A 25,134-nucleotide genomic window follows, 5' to 3' on the forward strand; every position below is an offset into this window, starting at 1 on the left:
CTTAGTGCTACTATTGCAAAAACTTCTATGTTTCATCAGTCATATTAAGGTAATGGAGCAAAAATGAATTTGAACCTCATTAGGGCGTCGGGATCCTTGTAGGCCATACAACAATTATTCACCTTACTATGTTCTCTGATGGATTCACATAACATGAATGGATAAGGGATAATCCCGGGATTATTTTTGAGATGAGTTATACCATGTTTGGTTGGGACAAAATCGTGATATAACTAATCCCGAAATTGTAGTATTTTTTTATCCCTATGGGACAGTGGGATTAATAATCCCAGGATAATTCATCATGGGATAACTTATTTCTCAACCAAGCGACCCCTTAAAATACTATCGTCACAGCCGAGCAATTAAGTATACTATATTCGATCTAAAAGTGAATATCTATGCTTCACTTGGAACAATCACTTGTACAAGATGAAAATAGAAGGCTTCAAAAAGATATGTGCTCGGTCGTATAACACATTTCTTGACGACCGATCATAACATATTGTTGTAGTAACAAAAAAAATCTATTGACAACATATACATAAGATACCTGCACATGAAGAAACAAGACGATTCAAAATAATACTAACTTTTTCTACAACTCCTTCTGAACCTTTTACGTCTCTCTGAATAGTCGTTTGGAAGATCATCCTCCATGGTTTGACTTGAAATGTTCTCACCAATGTCTGCATAAGAAACCGTTGAGCATATAATATGAGAAAGAGACAATGAGGCCTAAAAATCATTATCCTGTTTATCATGTAATTGGAACATCTTCAAAAGTTAAGCCTCATTATAGATCACTTAAAACTGAGAATGTCAGAACCTGTATCATAATAAACCCTCATTTATCTCTCGAAAATTATATTGATCCAGTTAACATACGTCTAATGCAAAAGTATAGGCGAGACAACCATCAAAGAAATTCCACCCTATTAAAGAGCTGAAAGGTTTCTTTGTTTCTCGCACCGAAAACTGAACCATCAGCATGACATCTCCTAAACATGCTCTGGATATGTTTACTTTACCTCAAGTAATGGCAAGGGATATAGACCCCGGTAGTCTGTACCACAAAAACACTAAACTTAAAATGAAATCATCAATTCCAGATTTCCCACCCAGCAAACCTTCCCAATAAACATTGATATCTTGGGTCAACCCTCTAAATAGAACTCTAATGACCATCTATAATCATATATCCAAGCTGCACCTAAACTTGGAAACTTTATCTACTTATGCACAAACCACTTTAACAAACACCTCTCCTCACCAGGCAAAAGAGGAACTTAACTATTATACTTGTAGCAGCAAACCAGAATAACTAAGGAAGAGAACAATTTTCAGGGTCATACTTTCTGATGTTTCCGCAGCTTTTCTGGAGAACTTGCCCTTTATTTCTTCACGATCTTCAGTGGGAGTGTATCCCAAACGCTTGCTGGATATTGTTATCACTCCAGGTTCAACTTCCTGTTCTGGTATCTCGCACTTACCATTAAAAGGTTTCATGTAACAGAACCTAGAGTATGTCGAACAAGATTGACAGAACAAACATAGTGAATATGTGGCAAATACAATTGACAAAGAACTTAGTGAAAAATCATTATACATGAGAAAACAAGAGACACCAACAACAGCAAAAAAGAGTTAGCTATTAAAATGATACTGAGCAAACAGGTAGAAGCTGACTGCAGAGTACATGACCATAATAGACTTCGTCTTGCAATAAATCATTTCTTCTATAAAGTCCGTTTTCTGTATCCTTCAAATTTGACATTTGGCCGTATAATCAGTGAAACAGCATATTATCTGTGAATTCCAGATTCTCTATTCCTGGATAATAGTAATGCGATGGGAAAGAGGAGTTAATTTTTCAGAACTAAAGCAGTCTCTATATCAGATTACTCATGGATGTAAATCCGCGGTACCTATCAATTAACTTGGCTCCTAGGATTAGTTAGATGAGTCATGTTTATGTTGAATCTATCAAACATCTGTCCAGAAGTAGTCTCTGTTAAAGTGTGTTTGAGTGGCTTCATCTTGTAATACCGGAACTTGTACATACTTTAGCAACTTGAACATGCTTTTATTTAGAGCTCGAATATAGAGTTGAGACTTCAGTATTATTATTTTTTAAATGTGGAGCCTATAGTACTAACTTTATGGGCCAATTTCCTTGATATAATCTTGTTGAGCTTGATTTCACTGGTTGGAATTTACTCGGGCCATTTTGGCATAGATCGGGACCATTTGCTAGTATGAGTTCTCAAATTTTTCTAATTCCAAAAAATGGCATCCTTAGTGTTAACTTCTCAAACTTAAATTTCTTCGTAGTACAGCTTCAGTTATTTATTTCAGGTTAGCAACACACTTGCGTACATGTAGATTTGATTATTTTTGATGGATGATGATGAGATTCAACCGCCAAATTTCTACCTACTTCTACCTACTCCAATACCATCTGATACCCTATTGAAGGGTGTAAACTGTCTAATTCAAAAGTTAAGTTGTTAGAGTGCGAACACTTTTATTTACTTTTAGAAGACGTATGCTACCACTCGGATTTAAGATCTGCAATAGTCTTGATTTACAGAGCAAAAGTATCTGATTGTATTGTTCAAGGGTTTTAAACTATCAGAAGAGTTCTGAAAATTATGATCACATGGAAACATTCTTTACAAGAGAACAATTCAGTGCTTGGGGTGAGAGAAAGACCCCGACATATGAGGACATCAATTGTGGATAAGACTTCTTGGATTTATTTTGGATAAATCAAGTTAAGATTCTTAGAGAGACACTAGTTTTAAAAGTGAAAAGTGCAAAATGTAGCAAGGTTCGTGGGGCTTGAAGCGATAACTGAGAAGGTAAGCGCCGATATTAATCCAACTCCTCAAAGTTGAAATCCAAATAACCGACCACCTTTTCTTTGGATCACTTTGCGCGTCATTGTTTGAAGTGCACATTTCTCCAAAGAACATGGATTCACCCATGACGCTACAACCCCTCGCTTCACATTGCTTCATCGCTCTAAGCGATAAAGCCATAGCTTTTAGCAACACTGCTAGAGAAGCTCTATTTTAGGTCATATTTCTCAATTTAGTTGGGGGAAGTCAGAAAAGACTCTTACCACTGAAGCGGTAAACTCTTGCTGTTGAAGCCATGGCTCAACATTCTCCACTTTCTACATTTGTCACACTGCACCCACTCGTGGTCAGGTTTGTAGACACCGGTACCCGCCTTCTGTAAGAGAGGAAAACCCTAGTTAAAATTTGGTGAGAATGTCATCTTTGACAAAAATGAACCATGAACTTTACAATCTAAAAATGCAATAGAAAGGCTACAGAAAGACTAAAGAGATATAGGAGACCCCTTCTCCATGCTTAGCTCGGTCTCAGAAATGCCGGCAAAGCTGGACTGTGAATGCACTGGTATTTCAAAAAGGGAATCATAAAAAGAACATGATTAACAGCACTTCTTCAAAAAGGCATCTGCTTGAGATGAAAGTAAAGGCATACTGCTGCCTATATAGGCAGTAGTTTGGATAATCGTACTCACAGAGAAACGGCATCAATTTCCGATTCTAAAATAGTTTACATATTACACGCGAATCAGATTACCAGAAACATTCCAACGTTTTCCTCATGCTTTATTTCTAATCAGATGAACCTCTTAATAAAACTTTTGTGCCATAAACCTCCTTGTTGGCTATGGAAAACGTGATAAATCACTTCACCAATCTCCAAAAGGGGAAAACAACAGCGCATTAGTGATGATACCTTGGACCACCCTTACTCTAGAATCACCGAACTAATAATTTTTCTTCAAATGTTTTTTATTGCCTTGCTTATCATTGCTTCTCTGATTTTACTTTCCCATTTTTCGGATCCAGCTCCGGCAAAGTCTTACTTCGCTTTGATTGCATAAATACGCCACAACTAGTTTATCCTTCAAATTACTCTCACGGAATTCATTTAATCAGTTCTCATTGACGGGGTGGTTTTAAGTTATTAGATTGCATCCTCGATACAAAATAAGTTGGATTTCTTTTTAGAGTTATTACCTGACAAGAAGCTAAACAAACATTGAGATCGAAACACATCACTAAGGGATAGAAACATTGAAACACATTAAGCGATTAAATTAAAATGACGCCATCACAGAATACTAGCAATTGCCCTCACAGGAGAACAATGATGCTACACAATAAATTCCGTTGTTTATATACTTACATCTCTACTGAATCCCACAACTATTTCAAAAGTTTGGATATTTCATCAAATATCTTAGCAGAAGTCATCCCATAAAATATGAGAAATCAAATGAGAAAGTTGAAGAGTATGGTCAGCTTTTGAATTACTCCAAAACACAATATTTTATTAAACTCGAAAAAAATATCATTACTTATCATTTATAATATTCAAGAATTGGGACGGGAGAGGGGAGGGAAGAAATAGCTTCAGCTGGACCAGAAATGAACTTCATACTAGGTCAGTATAGTGAGGGAGTACCAATTCAACTTTATCGACGTGTTCGTCCAAGTATCTGTCCGATTTTCCCCCCAGCCACTTCTCCAATTCAGCATACACTTCGCAGTCCTGGAATCCTTGCTTATTGTTGTGCACCCAAACATGACCATTATCTTCAGCCTGTGCCAGAAACACATTAGTGGAGTAAATATTCATTTTCTTTTCTAACATTTTTAATATCATATTTTTTTTATTGATACATCAAGTTGGCAGCTTCGCCTATGTGCTTTTAGAAAAAAGTTAAGTTTTCTGTACCTCTTTTATCATAAAGAAAGTCTTCTAAAAAGGTAAAAAAGAAAGCTTCTTTGCTACAGCATCACCTTCTTTATTAATATTTTCAGTAAATATTCAGTTCCTTTTCTAACTTTCTTAATATCAAAAAATTAAATGATACATCAAGATGGCAACTTCACCTATGTGCAAAAGTGTAGATGATTCCAGACCCAGATAAAGGACAAAGGTGACAGTAGGTTGTGAGCCAGCATAAAAATCGTCATGAATGCTAACGATTCATATAGCCTACCTCAACTGGTTTGGAATTTGGGATTTTTGATTTATTGATAAAAGGACAAAAAGGGCAGCCCAGTGCACGAAGCATCCCGCATTTACGCAGGATCCGCGTAAGGGCCGCACCCCAAGAGGGTGTAATGTAGGCAGTCTACCCTGATGCAAGCATTATAGTAGCTAATTCCACGGGCCGAACTCATGACCTATAGGTCACACACAAAAGCATTATACTATGAGTATACTTCAGAATCCTAAAAATCTACTCAACTATCAACGTTTCCTCTTACACCAGGAAAAAAATTATTATCAAATAATCAAGAAACCCTAGAATAAAATGTTGATAGGCAAAAGTAACCTCGTATTGTTGACAAACATGTATTCCATTCAAAAACTCAAGTTAATTCTCAAGGAAATTCATATCAATAGAAACTATTAAAAGAAACATCTCAAGTGACTCTAAGAATCTTCCAGCTCAAGATAGATATCTTTTGTTTGATCATCATTAACATTGTAACTACATATGTAAGATTTGTTTGCTTTTTGTCCTTTTCCCCGGCCAGTAATTTCTCAAACCTTTCACTTGCTCAAAGTTTAATTACTCCAAGTCACCAACAATTACCACCGTGTCATCTTCATAATTGCTTAACTTTCATTTTTCATTTTTTTTTAAATGTAAAAGTAACTGAATTGAACATCAGTAATACAGAATTACATGCAGGCTTAGAGCCTAAACAAACGGATTTACATCTAAATGTCACTTGAGGGAAAAAATGTCTCACGTCTTAAACTCAATGAATGTTGCAAATCTCCTTCATTTTCAACATGGCTTAAGTGCGACTTCCTAAAAAGTTAAAGGCCCACAAAAACTAAAAAGTTAAAGGCCCACAAAAACTATATAGACTAACGAAAATACTAACTCAAACATGCTTGAAGGGATGACCATAAAATAATATAACACACCGCTATAATTTTACTATGAAAAAAATTGTCTAAGACGCAAAACTTTATGATTGTAATGCTATTCCAAGTAATTTTAGGTGAAAACAAAAACATCGTTCACATTTGTGAGCCAAATGGTATGATTACAACTCACAAAGATCAAAAATATTTGCAGCATATTTATTTCAGAAAGTATCAGACAACAAACAGAAGGAATGTTCACCATTAGATTTGTGACATCAATAACACCAATGACACCACGGCCATTATCTCCATTATGCATCATGCTCCCAACTCTCTTGTAAGCCTGTGATAGAATAACCATGTGAGCTGCTACACTACAGATTGTAAGCTAGACAAGTGATTTGCCAGCCACGAGTACGTAAATATTTATATATTCACCTAACCCATAGTGACAATAAAAACTAATCTTTTTCATCCTTTATTTTCTAGGAATCGAAATGTTAGCATCCTCTTGACTTTAAAATATTTGAAGTTAATAAATTGTAATCAAGATACAGATTCAATAATCCAAACTACTGAAAGAAGAGGTTCTATAACCATATGCCGCTGCACTATAGACTGCATATTGAACGCAACAAGAGACTCAAAACTGGGGAAAGAAAACGAGTAAATAGTTGTCCAATTCGTTCTATATTTTTCAAGTATCTAACAATCAATTGATATCAAGCCATAGTGACCTTCAAATCAAGTATATGCTGAAAGATACATTGAGTAAGGGATATTCGGGGGAGGCTATAATCAAGTCAGCTTCAGGAATCCGAAACCCATACAATCAAGTAATGTAGTCTATTTAACCCACCAAGTAATATAACATATAAGAAGTGCATAAATTACAATCAAGATACAGAATTAAGAACCAAAACTATTGAGATAAGGGATTCTACTATCACCATATGCTGCTGCACCCAGACATCTACCCTTCGGGGGAAGGGGGAAGGTCTGCGTACATCCTACCCCTCCACAGACCCCACTAGTGGGATTTTACTGGGTATGATGTTGTTGTTGCTGCTGCACCCAGACTGGACAATGGACATTGAACTCAACAAGAAAAAACTGGGGAATATGCTAGATAGTTATTCAATGCATCCTATATCTTTGAAGTATTGAACGCGTAACGATCAATTTATATCAATTCATTATGTCCTTCAACTGAAGTACATGCTGCGGCGACCTCTTGTTTTCGTAGTTTTTACTTTCTTCTCATCATCAACAGTAATACTTTTCCAGAAACGTCCATATATTTTATAGGCAAGTATGACACTTATGTTCTTGATCAATCTAGAATGGAGTTTCAGTTTACTTAAATCAGCCTGAAGACAACTGATAACCACAAGCTTCCGTAAGCCCTGAAGTTCAACTTTAAGCTGGTATCATTATAAAGAAGGGGAAGGGTTTGGACACATGATATATTTGAGATCTGATGAACTCTAGAGGAGGGCAAAGGATATGACACCAAGTATAAATCCTTGTTTAATCATGATTGGTCAGTTAACAAATTATGAAGCTTAGCATGCAACCCAGTTATGCTGAGTCTCGGTATCCAGTTGTACAAGCTACTCTAGGTTGGTGTGCCGCGGCATTAAGGAGTTTAGTTAGACTCCTCATGCTGAGTGGAAAGTATTTGCTAATAGCACTCTGCATTTTAGAAGGTCTTGTGGACAAGATCTTAAACTGGATAAAGGATACATCTAACTGAACAGGCTTATAAATTAAGAGTTTCTACCTCAAAAGTGGATAAATAAATGATTCTGTTGTCCTCAAACTGTGGACAAGTTACAAGAAAATCGCTTCGCAGTTCCCAATTTCACATAAAAACAAAGAAAGTGGGGGAAAAAGGACAGCCCAAATTTTTGTCTGATTTATCCCCCCATCGGTGGACCTTTGAAGAGCAATTAAATAAAAGCTGAATATCATCCAACCTGCCAACTACCATTTTACAAAGCATATTCCAAGAAAAGTTATTTTCCAGAATTCGCCATGACAAAATTGCAAAACTTGCTGATCCACTTTTACTACTTATACATGAGCAGTGTGTGGGCGTTAAACTGCAGGGCTACTCATTATCATTAAGCTAGCTTCTAAAAATTCCTACGCAACTCTTTCATATATTTTAGCAATTGAGAATTCAATTAGATTTTTCATGGAAGTTCACCTTGCTAGTTGTACTAGTGTAACGACCCGATCGGTCATTTTGAGCACTTGCACTTCGTTCGCCAGTTCTCAGACATGACTAGCCCCGTATGATGTATTATGACTTATATAAATCGTCGGTTTCGGTTTTCAGGTTAATCGGAATAGATATGGAAGAATGATTCTCAGTTTGAAGCTTTAAATTTGAAAGGTTTGACCAAGTTTTAACTTTGTAGTATTTGACCTCGAATTTGAATTTTGACGACTCTATTAGCTCTGTTAGGTGATTTTGGACTTATAAGCGCGTCCGGATTGTGTTTTGAAGGTCCGTGGTAGAATTAGGCTTGAATTGGTGAAATTGAAAATTTAGCGATTTCCAGTCGGCAGTGAAAAATTTGATATCGGAGTCGGAATAGAATTCCGGGAGTTGGAGTAGGTTCGTAGTGTCATTTGTGACATGTGTACAAAATTTCAGGTCATTCGGAGGTGATTTGATGGGTTTCGGCATTGTTTGTTGAATTTGAAAGTTCCTAAGTTCTTAAGCTTGAATCCGAAGTTGATTTGGTGTTTTGGTGTTGTTTTGAGTTATTCGAAGGTTCGACTAAGTTTTAATGAAGTTATGGGAGGTGTTGGTATGCTTGGTTGAGGTCCCGAGGGCCCCGGGTGGGTTTCGAGTGAGTTTTGAGCGGGTCTGAGCATTACCAGAACTCAAGCAATGGTTCTGGTGCTTAAATCTACCGTTGAGGCGGAAGTTTTACCGCTGAGGCGGAAAAAGGAGCGCTGAGGCGATCCAGGGTAGAATCTACAGGTTCGTTTGGTCTGACTTCGGAAGCCTATATCTTTTGATCTACAAGGAATTTTAAGATGATTAAAAAACGAAAGTTGTAGCCCTTCGTGTCTAGTTTTCAAAAAGGTAGAGAAATCATAATTTGGACATCTGTAGAGAAAGTTATGGCCAAAATACTAAGGCCTGTCTGTGCAGCCACCAGAACCGCGGTCAGAGGTGATTTACCGCGGTCAGCGGTGATGGGAATCCAAGAGGTGCACTATAAATACGAGATTTGGGATTCAAAAACAAAAGTTGTAGCCCTTCGTGTCTAGTTTCCAAAAAGGTAGAGAAATCATAATTTGGACATCTGTAGAGAAAGTTATGGCCAAAATACTAAGGCATGTCTGTGCAGCCACCAGAACCGCGGTCAGCGGTGATGGGAATCCAAGAGGTGCACTATAAATACGAGATTTGGGATTTTGTTTCATATTTTGACCTAGAGAGCTCGGGTTTTGGCGGTTTTTCGAGGGATTTTCAAGAAAACCATCAGGATAAGTGATTCTAACTCAATTTTGGCTAAAATACATGATTATAGCATTGGATTCATCATTTGAGTAGAGATTTGGGATGAAAATTTGGGGAAAATTTTGTGGAGCTTCATAAAATGAATTTTTGGGATGTGAAAGCCGATTCGAAGTCGGAATTGAGTGAAACTAGTATGGATAGTCTCGTAATTGAATGGGTTGTCGTATTTTGAGACTTTGGTCGGATTTCGAGACGTGGGCCCAGGGGCTGGGTTTGAGCAATTTCGGGATTCTTGGGTTAATTTGATTATTTTCGCTTGGGCTTTGTTCCTTTAGCGTATGTTTATGATAATATACTGATTTTGGTTAGATTTGGAGCATTTGGAGGTCGATTCGAGAGGCAAGAGCATCGCGGGCTAGAGTTTTATCCAATTTGAGGTAAGTAATGATTGTAAATGTTGTCGTGAAGGTATGAAACCCCAGATTTCACATTGTTGTGCTACTTCGAGGTGACACACACATTAGATGACGAGCGTGGGGTCGTGCATCGTTGGGGATTGTGACTTGGTCCGTCCCATACGACTATTAAGTCGCGCATTTGATTGAAAACTGTTTGATATCATTGTGTTTTGGAAAGTATTACTATGTTTTGGGTTGAATGCCATATTTGGGCTCAGTGCCAACTGTTTGGACCCTTAGGGGCTTTTTACTACTATTCCTCACTGTTTTGACTTAATATGTGTACTCAATCATGCTGTATTTTACTGATTTCATAACTCAACCATATTTACTTCGTTTTGATACTTTAAATGATATTTTGGGCTAGCATCCTGTTTTTTTTACGGTTAGCCCGAGTGACTTGAGAGATTTTCTGACTGAGTGAGGCCGAGGGCCTGTGTTGTGAGGATATTATGGGATCGGGCTGCATGCCGCAACAAGTTGTTACTGATTCATGATATTGTGAGGCCAAGGGCCTGAGTAATTTATGCCACGAGGTGGCTTGTTGTTATGTGAGGCCGAGGGCCTGATTGATTATGCCACAAGATGGCTTGTTATAGCGCTTGGGCTGTAGGAGCTCCTCCGGAGTCTGTACACCCCCAGTGAGCGCGGGTACCCAGTGTGAGTGATGTGATGTAGCCCGAGGGGCTGTTGTTGATTCATATTGTTGCCCGAGGGGATGTTGTTGATCCATGTTTTGCCCAAGGGGGGTTCTTGATTCATGTTATGCCCGAGATGCTGATTACGAGTGATTGCGAGGTAGCCCGAGGGGCTGGTTATGTTGATATTATGCCCGAGGGGCGGTTTATGGTACATGTTTTTGCCCGAGGGGCGGTTTACATTTCTATCATTTTTACTCACTGTTTTATCACTCGTTTGAAACTATTATGTTTTAAAAGGAAGGGTTTTTACTGAAACTGAGCTTGATTTACGAAATAAATGATTTCTGCATTGTTTTGGAAATGTACTGTATTTGCTGTAGCTTTATGACGTGGTTTACGTGTTTTCTTGCTGCTCAACTTTCATTTACTTTTATTACTTACTGAGTTGGCGTACTCACATTACTCCATGCACCTTGTGTGCAGATTCAGGCATTTCTGAACCCGATGGCGGGTGTTGATTACTTAGTGGCAGGTTCATCGGAGTTAACGAGATAGCTATCTGGCGATCGCAACCCTGCTTTTCTCCCTCCTTTATTCTTCCTTAGTGTATTTTTGTGATTTTCCCGGCCATGTTGGCCTTGATGTCATCAGAACAGTCGTAGTAAATGCTCCTGACTTGTGACACCTCGATGTTGGGCTTGTGTTTATTTTCCGCACTACTTATTCTAACTTATATTATGGGATTTTAGTTAATTAATAGCTAAAAATGACTTATCATAAATTTCTGGTTGGTTTTGGGGTTTGTGTCGGCTGGCCTAGTTTCACGATAGGCGCCATCATGGTCGGGTCAGATTTAGGGTCGTGACAACTAGATGTTTAACTATCAAAACCCAAACTAGGATCTAATGGCTACGGGTGCCGTTGTATTCAATGTGAACTTACCGCTAGTCAATGAAGTTGAATTAGGATGTGCATCAGGTCGTTTCGTGTAGTTTTAAATTAATTTTGTGATGCAATTCATTTTGAATTAATTTGGTTCGCTTTGTATATTTTTTTTGTGCATAAATAAACACGTGATAACCAAACTAAAATGTTTGATTCTTTATTTGAAATCAAGAAAAAGAATAACATTAACTAGATAAAATGAAAAATAATATCCAAAGCATATTCAAATAAATATTTTGATGAGATCTAGAAAAAGAAACAGAAGTAGATATACTTTTACAATTTAAATAAATAATTGAACATAGAGTGGAAATACAAGAATGAAAATAAAAAGAATTAAAAAAAGGAAAAGAAAATGGAAAGAGGGACAACTCGTCAAAAGGAAAAGCAGAGTTTAACCTCTGCTAATGTGAGGAAGTGGGTATCGATCCTGGGCCTAAAGTCTGGTAAGGGAGACTTTGACTGTGGCACCTACAATCCCTTTGTGACTAGGGGTGCCATTCTTTACTTTATGTCCTTTTTGTAACGTTTTTTACGTGAAATACCAATACCTATGTGAAATTTTACCCGAGCGACCGGGCGGCATACCATTCCCATACCTCTACATAGATCCGCCCCTGGGTGCATGGGAGTGTGATTTCCAAATAATCCATGTAAGTATGGGCAACAGAAAACGACAAGCATTATCAAATTAAATTGAGAAACGGATTAAAAGAACTGACAGTGCTTCAAAAAGGGGTCAAGCTTCAAATATGACAACAATTTAATCTCCCAGGGAAACTAATGAAACAGTAGAATATCCATTAAGGCATACCCCAACTTACCAAAAACTCCAGGTGTTAGATGCAAAAACTAAATTGAGATTTGAGACTGAACAGTTAAAAAGTCAAGAAGCAGAGTAAAAGAATAAGTTCCAATAGAAAAGAGAGAGAATATTCTACACAAGCAAACAATCTCAGATTAGATGCTAAGATTTGTGTAAGAATGCTTAGATGGTATGGATCTTGTTGAAATAGAGGTAGTTGTGAAACTGTAACTACCCTTCCTGTAATTTTGCAATACCTTCTTGGTACTATTTAATGAAATTCACTTAAAAAAAACAATCTTCTATTAGAACCCATTCTTAGTTCAATCTTCTTTTATTTCTTTTTTCTTTGTGGGGGTAGGGAGGGGTTGGGGGTTAAAGTTCAATCTTCTTTTCATTTCACGGCAATGGAATGCTAGATCACAATAAAATTATGAACAACTGAAGGCAAAAGAAAGAAAACATCTCTCATTTCCGAAACAATGAAGAAGGCATGAATGGATGTCCAATGCTCACCTCTATTAGACGCCCATGCCAATACAGAAACATTCCACTATTTGCTTCTTCCCATTCCAATTGACTGCAACCTAGTGTAAGTTGAACAGGTTTCCCCATAATAGTACCATTTTCCACAACAGTCTTGTTTAGAGATCTTGCTAATGGGCGGCTTTTAACCTGTTAAAGTAGTAAACATAAGAAAATCAGTTTCCGATCTTATTAGCAATACATTGGGAGTTTGGGACCAGCCTACGCAATTGTGACACATAGCCATATGTATGTAAGTACCTGTGATCCTTGGACATATATTTTCATCCGTGGATCAAGAAAGATCACTTCCAAATAAGATCTAAGTGAATAGTCCAAAGGCACCTAAAACCAAACAACCGCAACTTAGCAATACAACAACAACAACAACAACAACGACCCAGTATAATCCCACAAGTGGGGTCAGGGGAGGGTAATATGTACGCAAACCTTACCCCTACCCCGAAGGGTAGAGAGGTTGTTTCCAGGAGACCCTCGGCTCAAAAAAGCAACAAGGACGATATATTTGTACCATAAAAATGCATAATAAAATAACAGCAATATAGGAGATATGAAATACAGAATACGAAATACGAAATAGATGGCTGGTATAGTAAAAACTAGTAGGTAAAGCCCTGCATCAACAGACGACCAATGGCATTCTTAGTCTAACTCCTAACTGGCTAGTCTCACTCTATTGTGCTGTAGAAATATTCACAATTTTCCCCTAACCTACAACCTTAATGCTCGACCTCCATAATTCCCTGTCAAGGGCCATGTCCTCAGTAATCCTAAGTCGCGCCATGTCCTGTCTGATCACCTCTCCCCAATACTTCTTAGGTCGCCCTCTACCTCTCCGCATGCCCACTATAGCCAGTCGCTCACACCTCCTCACTGGTGCATCAGTGCTCCTCCTCTGAATGTGCCCGAACCATCTGAGTCTTACTTCCCGCATCTTGTCCTCCATGGGGGCCACGCCCACCTTCTCTCGAATATCTTCATTCCTAATCTTATCCATCCTTGTATGCCCGCACATCCACCTCAACAGCAACTTAGCAATATGAAGAGAAAAATAATGATATAAGTTATAAAAGAAAGTAACCAACCATTTGAGTCATTTGGCCTGGACGAGCTCTGACCCGTCTAGAACGAATGAGAATATCGCCTTGATGAAAGGAGCTCGCGCCAGTTATTCCAGACTCCCATTGCAGGCTATAATTGGATCCCCACTCATCCAGGTTCCAGATATAGATCTGTGTTCCTGTGCCATTATTACTGAATAGACCTACTTTTTCACCTATGAAGTATTTATCAAATGGTGAAAATTCCTTAATAGCTTTCAAGTTGTGTTTGAATAAAGCCTCATTTTGCTTATCCAACTCCATAAATTGCCCATTTCTGTAGTAGCTTACAATGGGTATCTCCAGATTCTGCAGCACAAGAATGAGCAGATAAAGACGAGCACTACTGAGAAAGCATTATAACCAAAACAAGAAGTTTATTATGTTGCTTTGGTGCCTACATCTTTGCCTTCATTGAGTGTCTGGGAAAGGAAAGCAATTGATCTAGAGTTAGCGGTCTGTGTCAGAACCAAGGCATCTTTTCCAAGTTTCATTGCCCCAGTCTGCACAAAGAACATCAATGGAACGACAAAGATATCATGTTATCCAAAAGCTAATCAGGGGTTACAGCAAGGTGAAAGAAACTCAAGCAAAAGGAGATGCATCTATATGCCCGCACTTGCATTGCAATCCAGCATTCTTATAAATGAGGAAGTCATATCATTAATTACAGGATTCAAACTCCAAAGTCCTAACCATTAAACCATGAAGCTTATTCCCAACAACCACATGGTATAAAAGCTAATTGCAGGTATACTTTGTACAGAATCATGTTTTAGCTTAGGATTCACAACTTGGCAGCACATCAACTAACTATGTGAATGGAATAGAATTCTCACCCTATCTCTTTAAGAAAAGTGGGAACAAAATCATGGAGGACAAGGACACAATAAAAATATTTTTAATTCATATCATTGAAAAGGTTAAATGAGATCTATTTATAAGGTTCTTCGGGCAACAAGATAGGGACCTCCGCAATTTCACATAAAGGGTGACAACAGCAAATACTAAGCTACCTTAAAACCAATTCCGAATCTCCCAATACGATTAGGGTCATCTGCATCAGGTTGCCTGTGTCCAAATGATACCATCTGAAGCACCTCCTGATGGTTCATTCCACACCCATCGTCTATAATGCACAGCATAGGAATTTCTCTGCCAACCGCTTTTGAAAATATCATGGCAATAGAAATTTCCAGCCTGTCAAATATCCAATGAAAAGCAATGTGAAATGAGGAACTATGAAACTTAAATGCACAAAACATACATGGTAACCTCTACCTTCCCCCACCTTTTAGCAAATGTTACAAGGGGGAACTGCAAGCACGGCAGAATGATCAAGTAGAAGGAAAAGCATTTTGAAGAAAAAGAATCATTGGTAATAGTACTAGAAAGGGAAGTATAGACAAAATATAAATAAGGAAGTCAGTAAAGAATCATAGAACAGGAAAGGGAACTTGTGTACCTACTTAGTTGCTTTAGCGTCTCGAGAATTGTCTACGAACTCAGCAATTGCCCCAAAAAACCAACCAGAATGAGTGTGACCTAGAGTTTTCAAATAACTGGGATCTGCACGCACATAATTTCTCTCCAAGGAAAGATTTTGTTGAGTTGTTTTGTCAGGTCTTCCAATAGCTTTGGCTGACCCATCAAAAGTTGGGGCACCTACAACAGCCTCCTTATAGTAGGGAGAACAAGCATCCTCAATCACACAAGAAGTTGATCCAGAGGCCTTACCCGCAGGACATTCACTTGGTTTTCCCCCCTCCCGGTAACAAGCATTTGTAGAGCTCAATCCTGAGCCTTCTTTCGGAGGAAGTATGAAAAATTCAAAGGATTCATGCTTTCCAGTAGCAATCTTCAAGATCATGTCCAACAAAAGTTACAATCTTTAATACTAGCAAACTAATACAAAAAGATACGCTTGGATAGACCAATAGAAGTTAAAAGTAATATGAGCACCTAGAAATTGTTAGTAGGAAGCAAAAACATTTGCTGCCTTCTTCAATTTTTTTGCAGGAATTCATCAGTGCAATAAGGTATATTCAGGATTTTAGAAGCAAATTTACCCTTTTGTGTTTCCGAAGGAAACCGAGGAATTCTCCCCACTCCTTTTCCTGATAAGAATTTTCTGGAGCACGACGTAACAAGCAGCAGGATACCTCAGAGAGGAAGTCAACTTTTTCTTCTCGTACAATGTCTGTTATATTCCAAACTGCAGGCCTGTTAAGCATGTCAGAGTAAGTGCACCTCATAATTTGCATAAATGGAGCAAAGAAGCGAGGAAGTGTGGAAAGCATCTGGCCACGTAATGCATTACCCAGTAGACAAAACCGTTTTTCAAAAGAACTCCCCATGATTTAGATTTCACTCAAGAAAAACAGTAAAGCCTTGTTAACTGTAGAGCATAAAATTTGTCAATCAGAAATCAAGCTTCTGCTTTTAAGGCAGATTATAATGTTAATCCTCCTGCATCACCATGGCATAGGTTTTTTTCTATTTTTTGAATGGATATATCTTTGTGATAATTTTTTTGAACGGATAAATGGAATTTTAGTCATATTTGGATTGGATAAAAAGGTTGTATTTAGTTTTTGCCTCTACGACTACAATGGAAAATTGATTAAAATCTCTCCACATGTTTTTGCATAATGGGTGCAGCATTTTGCAGAGGAAGAAACATTGGACCAGTTTGAAGATGGAAAAATGTTGAAAATTGAGTTGCATTGCGCAGAGGATGGCTGCAGCTATGATGGCATGGCAGTTGCAGAAGAAAGAGAATGATGCCTGCTAAAGGGAGTAATTTGAGGATTCAAAAGCATCACTTGGTTTTAGTAGTGGATCATGCAGTTGTAATGGGGAAAGAAGAGTTGAGACTAATGAAGGTGAAAAGGAGAATAAATTTTCTTGCTAGCAGATTCAAGAGCTAAATCTTTCTCTCTTTTTTTGGGTTTTTGTTTTTTTTTTCGGAGAAGGAAGAGCTAACTCTTTAACACCAGAAAGAACAAAAAAAATTACCATGTTTGCGACTGATAAACAACTTGATTGACAACAATAAATAGCTTCCATCCGAAATTGGAATAAGAAGTTGATAAACTCCAGAGAGAAAAATGCTTTTGGAGGGAACTTCCAAATTTTCCACTGAACAAACTTACTTCTCAATTCTCTTATTTCCCTCAAGAAAAGAAAATAGAAGTTTATTCACAACTCAATTAGAACTTCCAGCAGCAGATAGAAATTATATCAGCACATAAGGTTCCATAACTGTACACCATAACATGGTAATAAAACACGCATGAGCTATTCTGAAGGTGAAGCTAGGCAGAAGAGCAATGAAAGCTGGAATATTAAATGATTTTGTGACTTGTTACATACATATTGGCAGGTGGATTGAGACACTGAGTTTGACATATGATTCTTTTGTCCTTTGTCACCTTAATATACTGTTTAAAGCCATCTACAACAATTAAAATAGTCAGATGGGAAAATAAGTAAATGAAATAAATGGCTTAGGATTTTGCACAAACATCCAAAGCAATCAAAACAAATCAATAAATCTCAAGATGATAAAGGAGTGAACAAAAGGAAGGAATTTGTTTATAAACTATACTTTAAAAATAAAGGGTCAAAGAGCCCAGTTTAAACTTTCAATGCGTTGATGATACAAGGCATTAAGAAAACCTATACCACAACAATATCTCATGATCATTTTATGAATGATATCATCAGCTGCTCTCAATGCTAAGTACCGGTATACAATTACATTCATATTCTTTATGTCTGAACTCTGACCATTGAAATAATAACATATAATATGATAGCCACTAACGACTCAAAGATTAATAGCAAGAGAAAGATCCATCAAACAAACTTTTTTTTCTTTTTAGATTAATTAAAAAAAGATTTTACCTTCGCATGATAACTCCTCCTCCGTGCCAAGTCCCATCATAAACCTAGAATAACATACCATGGAACAGCCATAAGGGCATTGAACTAAAGAATAAAAATTTCAAACCTAATGCGTTCGAACATTCATAATATCATAAAAGGCGAAATTTAACTTAGCTCTAAAAGATACCTACCTTACCCCTCAAAAAAAGAACTCTACAAGTACACTGTAGAGCTACTTTTTGCAGGAGTGGCGGTGCCACGTGCAATGAAGGGGATTCAAACAAATTTATACTGCGTAGGGTAAAACAAATTTAAACATACATAAAATTTTGAATCCCTTAACATAGGAGAAATACAAGTTAATCTCAAGTATGGCATATGTGGATTTCTTGAATTTCATTGTCAGAACTTCTGGGTCCATTACTTGTTCTGTAGATGCAGAAAGGATCAGCGAATAATACGTAAACTGCACAAGCTAGCTCATAAAATTGATTGTGTTCAGAATTCAGCGCTTATGCACCAACAATAACATATCACAGATATACCCTGACAAAGGACTAGTCTCTTCTAAGTCACTTAGCGAAGAAGGGAAAGTCATCTTTTCCTTCTCCAGCTGTTGTCTCATAACAATGAGAGCTCCCTAACTTGGAAGAGATCACTAAAGAAGGAGAATAATTCACTCCTTTCATTTCTCACAAGCATTTTTGCCTGTGATATTACTCATTGTCCTGGAACAAGAGAACCGCACGGTATTTTACTTATTAGTTTCAAATTGTTCTTTGAAGTGACCAGACTGGCCCGGAGCCGGGATGAGGATAAACTTGCAAGTTTTCTTAAGTCCAGCGTGAAATGATGTATTTTTGTGTGCAACCAGCTTTAATGCTTGCCTTTTCCACACTAATACCTTTTCTCTTGTCCTCCTGTGATTTGTTAGATTTTGTAAGCCAGTTGTTTCAGTTCCAGTTGAGCACCATGTGTTATTGACAACTTCAATCAGATTGTCAAAGCATCTTTTCCCCTTTTTAAAAAGAAGATGAGTTCTTTTGCAATGTTAAACAATATCTTTAGAAGTATTACGGTATCAAACCTTAGCGTAACACTCACTTTAATCCCTTGATACCTGATGATAGATGACTTGAGAATAGAGAACCAATTTTAGTTCCAATTTTGTCCAGTTAGAAAAATTTATTTTATGCATCCATAATACTCAAACAATAGAAGAACGGAAGTACAAGAGGACAAACTCATTTTGATAGATTTAGTGCGCTTATTGGACCTTCCACGTTCCAACATGGATAAACCAACCAGAAGGGTGAACCACAAGTCAAGTAAGCAAAAGGACCCTTGAAGATGATAAACAAGACATTGGCATAATTTGCGTTAATTCCAACTAAGAAGAGGCCAATTCCCTTATTTCTTCTCCAGTGACTAATACAAGTAGAGTTGTGGATCAAGTGATCAATCAAAAGCAGAAGATTCTTGTGAAAAAGTAGTTCTAAAAGAAATGCCACTAAATTTAAGATAAATGATGAAGTTCATATATTACTAGGGAACAGATCAAATATCTCGCTAGCAATGGGAAGAAGTGCAGTACTTATAGAACAAACAGCGGAAGTGGAAGGCACAGGATCTAGACTTGGTAAGGCAGACAAAATTTTTGGCACGCACATGTAGCAAGTGCAAATATAGAACTCAAAAGATTGGCATTGCAGTATTAAAATGGAGCTTTTTCAAAAAATATATCCCAGGGGAATTATAAATAACAAATTGTATTTTAAGCTGTGCTCCATAAGAAAGTATGAGATAATATCTGAATAAAAAATTGAACTAGAAAATATAATTAGAATGTGTTCATCATGCAAGTAAAACAAAGTCACACAAAATAGACTTGATTTTAAGGTAGACAAAATTATAGGCTATTAAAATGCGGCTTTGGAGCATGGAGAGGATACTCTGAGGGTCTCCTTCCCTCACGTCTTCAGAGTTTCAAACCAAAAGGAATTAATGGTCCAACAGATTCGTAAGGAGCATGGAGGAGGTAGTATGGGACCTCTCATTTAGAAGGAACATGCAAGATTGGGAGATTGCGGAGTTCCAAGATTTGTTGACACTGCTATATGGGCAAAACAGGCCCGACCATCTTGTGATTCTTGGAGATGGGGTTTGCGTGGTGATGGTTTGTTTACCTTAAAGTCCTTTTACCAGAGTATGTTGGTGAGAGAGGAAGCCACTTTTCCATACTCCTCGATCTGGATTCCTAAGGCGCCCACGAAGGTGTGCTTTTTTGCATGGCTAGCGGCGAGGGGAGTGATCTTTTTTTTGAATTGTAGCGAGGGGAGTGATCTTGACTGCTGAAAATCTTCGAAAGAGAGGAATTACACTTGTTAGTTGGTGCTACATGTGTAAAAGCTCAGGGGAAGAAGTTGATCATCTTTTGTTGCATTGCCCTGTGTCCTCGGCTTTGTGGAGGGCAATCCTAAATCTTTTTGGTGTTCAATGGGTGATGCCAAGCACGGTAAAGGAGATGTTATATAGCTGGGCCGGTTTCCGTAGAAGAAGAAAGCAAAAGGCGTGGATGTTCGCCCCGTTAGCTCTCATGTGGATAGTTTGGGGGAGAGAAATAGGAGAGCTTTTAAGGGGATTGAGTCTCCTTTTTCACATCTTAAGAATAGTCTTTTATCTTTGATTGCTTTTTGGTGCACTCATATAACCTCTATTTGTATAGAAGATTAGGCAATTTTTGTAGAGAATCATGCTCTGATGTAAATTCTCTACTCTATGGTATACTTCCTGTATACGGAAGTTCTCTCCCTTTTGATTAATACAATTTACCTTATCAAAAAAAAAAACGGCTTTGGCTTGAGAAGACATATCAATTAGTTTACTTTTGGGTGAACATAAATGTTTTAAATAGGAGGACAGAGTCCAGTTAAAATAGATTTATCATAAGGAAAAAAGAGAAAGAAAGGCAGAATAGGGTCAATAAAAAATTGGGAGGCAGGTGCCAGCCCACCCCTTTACAGAATAGACAAAACTTTAGGGGTGAAATTATCTATCGACATATTTAGCTTTGGAGTTGCTCCAGATTTTGGATATCAGAGCTACTGCAAACCCAAAGAACTATACACCGTCATGAGTCTTTAATGCCTAAAACATCAATAGTAGAAGAATGTCAAGCATCTTGCCTGAATTGTAACAACACATGAACAAGATATATTGTCCAAAAAAGGGAAGTGACCGTCAAACAGGATGAGCAAGAGAAGATTAAGTTGTCAAGCAAATGTACTCGAGTTCTGAGAATGTACATAAACTCTAGAATTCTTCAGCTATCTAAAACAACAAGAACCCAGCGTCACAATTCTTGCTATCCTATAATTTTTTATAGTAGTAATAGTCATTTCCCATATGAATAATAACAGCATAATTTATGCGTGAATATATGTATTAAGTTAAATTATAGAATGTGGAAGAAGGATTTGTATTAAATACCTGGATAATATCACCAAAATGACCCCAAAACCCCCTTGAAAGTAGTTCTTACTGTATAGACTATCACGGTGTTTATTAAAATTTAAGGAATGTTTCATAAAGTATGGCATGTTGCAATAATTTTTGAGGTCACCTTGTTATATTTATCTGTATATTGATTATAAAAACCAATTCTTATGGTTGGTGTCACACAAATTTAGTTTCATATGCAAGAAAAGAGATGCATGATTATCCTTAATTTAGTAAGATTTCATCTAATCATAGATCTTCAAGATTGATGGTTGAGAGATATATAGGCCAAAGGTATTATTGGGAACAAAATTTTATCTCTATAAACCAGAGACAAGATTATATTTGTATATCACCTTTTTAATATAATGAACGAAACTGTCCAACAAGAGATGCATATCAGCGAATAATCTACCACCATTATTTCACCATAATACAATTCTTGAATACTCCTGCAGAGCTTGTCAGTGAACCAAATAATCTAAGGATAACAAAAAGAACATGTGCTTTCGGCACAGGGGAAACATTTTTTTTCTTTTTGGTTGTCCACCCGGTGTCTTTGACCTGCGTTGCAGCCTGACTAATCTGGATTCATGCATGCGGGGAAGCCCCATTTTGGGGGTAAAGCGCTCCTACAAAAGGCAACTCCTTTCTCAGGGATCGAACCCAACGGAGGGGTACTTACCAAACTATCACTACCTTTGGTGGACAGGGGAAAAGTTGAAAGTTACCCAAAATGGAAAATAAACAGAACCTGGCCATCATTAAACTCTTCCAACACGAAGCTAAGATCGTGCATTGTCCAAACTAGTATAAACACAAGCGAAAAAGTAGAAGAAAAAAAAAACTATTTAAGCAAGTAACGAAACCCACACTTCACATTGTTTCACAAATAACACGACTTTAGACGGAAAAAAAATACACAAAACTTCAAAGAGTTCTCTGTGTTTTTGTTGATCGTTGCCTCAAATAGTTAAGGTTTCAACCGAAGTCAAAACCCTAGTACAATAAATTTGACTGTTTAAAGAAACGGCGAATTTCAAGTCTTTTGAGCAGCAATATAAGAAGCTTAAAGTAACAAACAGGCATGTAGCTCACTATGGTGTACATGAACGGTAAGACACTTACCGGAGGCGATTGTACGTCGGATTAGCGGCGAAACGGAGAACGGAATATGTATGGAAAACAGAACCGAAGTGTTGAGAAGAGAGGAAAACAATAGCAGAGGCAACTTATTTAATGGAATACAAAAAGGCAACTTATTTGAAACACTAGTGATGTTATGACCGGGCATAGTACGGGCCCACTAACTATTTATATACGCTCACATTCGTCTAGACAATATCCTTCTATAACAGTTATTCATTATAAAAGCTAAATTTTTATCGAATCGACTTTTATGTTATAATATATATTATAATCGATATTATATTATAATATACGTACTCTATAACAAAAATATCAAAACTAATGAGATTGTTATAGAGGGGTTTGATTGTATGAACAATCCTCCCAGAGTCCCCTATGCGGCATTTTCATATATACCCACTTTTGGGTCACCGTTGAAGTTATACCTGAATTGCACTAAAAATTTCAAAGAATACCCGCTCAGATCCGAAGTAGTTCAATCTCTTAAATGCAATTTCAGAAATCAAATATGAAGTTCTTCTATTTTTCAGATGCAACTTTAGAAATTCGAATCTTAAAAGGCTCAATCTCTTCAATGCAACTTCAGAAATCAAATTTAAAGTACTTCTATCTTTCAAATGCAACTTCAGTAACTTGAATCTTAAGGAGTTCAATCTATTGAATGCAAATTCAGATATCGAATCTTAAGTTCTGAAGCATAAATTTGTTCTTCGATTTTCAATAATTCAGTACATGATGTAATGCCAAAATCTACTCCAAATGAGCTTAAATTTGAAATCACTTTCAAATATCATAAAGAACAAATCGTAATCATCAAATTGTCAACAACAACAATAAATTTAACAAACTCACTTTGCAACTAAAAAGAAAAAGAAAAAGAAGAAACTTTAAGCACAGAAAAGAAGAAAACAACAGTAAAGAAGAAGAGAAAAGTTTATATATTTGAAGTTATACAAAAATTGGGAATCAGTTAAAAATTTTAAAAAATGAATACAAATTCAATGGGCGGTGCAAAATTGGGTGCCACATAAAATTTTTACCTTCTACGTTACCCGAGTTCCTGTTTTTTGTATTTATTTATGGTAATCTGACTTTAAGTATAATATTAAGCAATATGTTACTGAAATTTCCTGAAACACTAATTATCATATCTTATTTGTCTAGAAAAAGTATTTGCGTGAAAAATAGAATTACATGTGTCCTTGTTTCTGAAGTATCGAACTTCATTTTTAATGTATTATAAATTTTTAAAAGTAATTTAATTTAAAATATTAAAGTATAATAATAAAATTTCTCAAGCCGAAGAACTAATTTTTAAAAAAATATCCTCATTAGTAATTTCTTTGTCTCATTATATGCCTTAAATATAGGTTAGATAGTAAAACGATATTATTGGAAACTAAATAGTGATATAACTGTACCTCAATTTTTTTTCAAAATTTATAAAACTAATTAATTCTTATTTGTAAGCAACTGCAATATTCTTGAGCATTATAGTAAACTACCCATTTCGTCATGTAGTCGGCATCTATAACAAGGTTATAATTTTATTTCATAAGTTGTGGATTACTCTCTATGCAATAATTTATATTTTATGTAATTAAAATAATGATCATTTAAAAAGCTAATCACATAGAAATGTCCAAACCAAGAAAAGGTTTTTACAAATTTTATGTAAGATCTCAACATAAAATTTCAAGTTAAGTTACATATACTGAACTTAAACTAAATCAAATAATCTCTTAAGTTAAATAATTATAAAATTACACTCAATAGTCATTAAAGTAGCTTTAGCCACATGGATATCAAATAGACAATAAAGTACAAATTAATAATATATGTGATGAGAATCTTAATGGACCCCACATTATTAAATGTTGTGCCCGACAAATTTCCAATATGGAATGACATATGAAATACGGTGAAACATTATGAAATGACAAAAATACCTTTGTGATGAAGCAGGCATGTTGATCATCAGCTCCTTGCTAATCCTCACTTATGTAATAGTAATAGATATGGAGTAATATGTTATTATATTAAAAACTAGTGCAAGGCGCGGCCAGGAAAAAAAATCTAAATACTACAATAAATAGTTATATTTCTTAATTATTATATGAGAAAAAACAACATTTACTAATTGAACATATCTTCATTATTCTACTATGAACTTTTACAAAAGATAAATTACTTATACAAATGTACATAATTCATTGACAATGCGAATTACGTATCATATATAAATTAAATTCTCATCTTGAAAGTCAAGCCAAAACTTAAAATATAATACCCCTAACTTCATCCAATGAAACTACACCTTCATGGTACTATCGGAAAGAAAACTATGACTTATTTCCTCTAGAACTACATGATTCTTCTAACTTTCAAAGAGTACATATCTTATCTATCCAGGGCTTTGGAAAAAAAAAAAAATATCATCATCTTAAAGAAAGTCCACCAATATTTTTATGGTATGATTTCATGTTCTCAACCTATCTAACTTTCAAGATAATATCACCCTCCTTTGATCCCCTTCCATTCATGTAATGATGTAATGATCTATTACAAGATACTTATCAATAGTAAAAACATCTAGCTAGTCTTTTGCATTATCTTGGGCAAAAGTTACCTGCAACATGCAAATTAATGAGTCAAAAATTAGTAAACCTTTTGGTATATGC

The 25,134-nt window shown here is 36.5% G+C and overlaps 1 protein-coding gene across 4 annotated transcripts; it reads right to left on the reverse strand.

Annotated features, from left to right (window-relative positions):
• Window positions 1-356: 356 nt before the first annotated feature.
• LOC107788929 (uncharacterized) lies at window positions 357-22,569 on the reverse strand. 4 transcript variants are annotated; one of them, XM_016610680.2, is made up of 16 exons: window positions 22,433-22,569; window positions 17,825-17,868; window positions 17,291-17,372; window positions 15,985-16,138; window positions 15,653-15,773; window positions 15,385-15,580; window positions 14,932-15,115; window positions 14,317-14,418; window positions 13,901-14,224; window positions 13,056-13,139; window positions 12,786-12,944; window positions 6,196-6,279; window positions 4,509-4,646; window positions 3,128-3,240; window positions 1,356-1,519; window positions 357-689 (listed from the first exon to the last, which is right to left on the reverse strand). In XM_016610680.2, exons 2-16 carry the CDS (start codon window positions 17,862-17,864, stop codon window positions 589-591), a joined length of 2,046 nt encoding a protein of 681 aa, XP_016466166.2. In that variant the 5' UTR covers window positions 17,865-17,868; window positions 22,433-22,569; the 3' UTR covers window positions 357-588. The 4 variants fall into 4 exon arrangements, with proteins under 4 accessions (XP_016466166.2, XP_016466160.2, XP_075106143.1 ...); XM_016610674.2 differs by having other exon boundaries at window positions 15,385-15,773; XM_075250042.1 differs by lacking the exon at window positions 17,291-17,372 and having other exon boundaries at window positions 22,433-22,560.
• Window positions 22,570-25,134: the final 2,565 nt, after the last annotated feature.

The sequence above is a fragment of the Nicotiana tabacum genome, chromosome 3, assembly GCF_000715075.1.
Source record: "Nicotiana tabacum cultivar K326 chromosome 3, ASM71507v2, whole genome shotgun sequence".
Lineage (NCBI taxonomy): Eukaryota > Viridiplantae > Streptophyta > Magnoliopsida > Solanales > Solanaceae > Nicotiana > Nicotiana tabacum.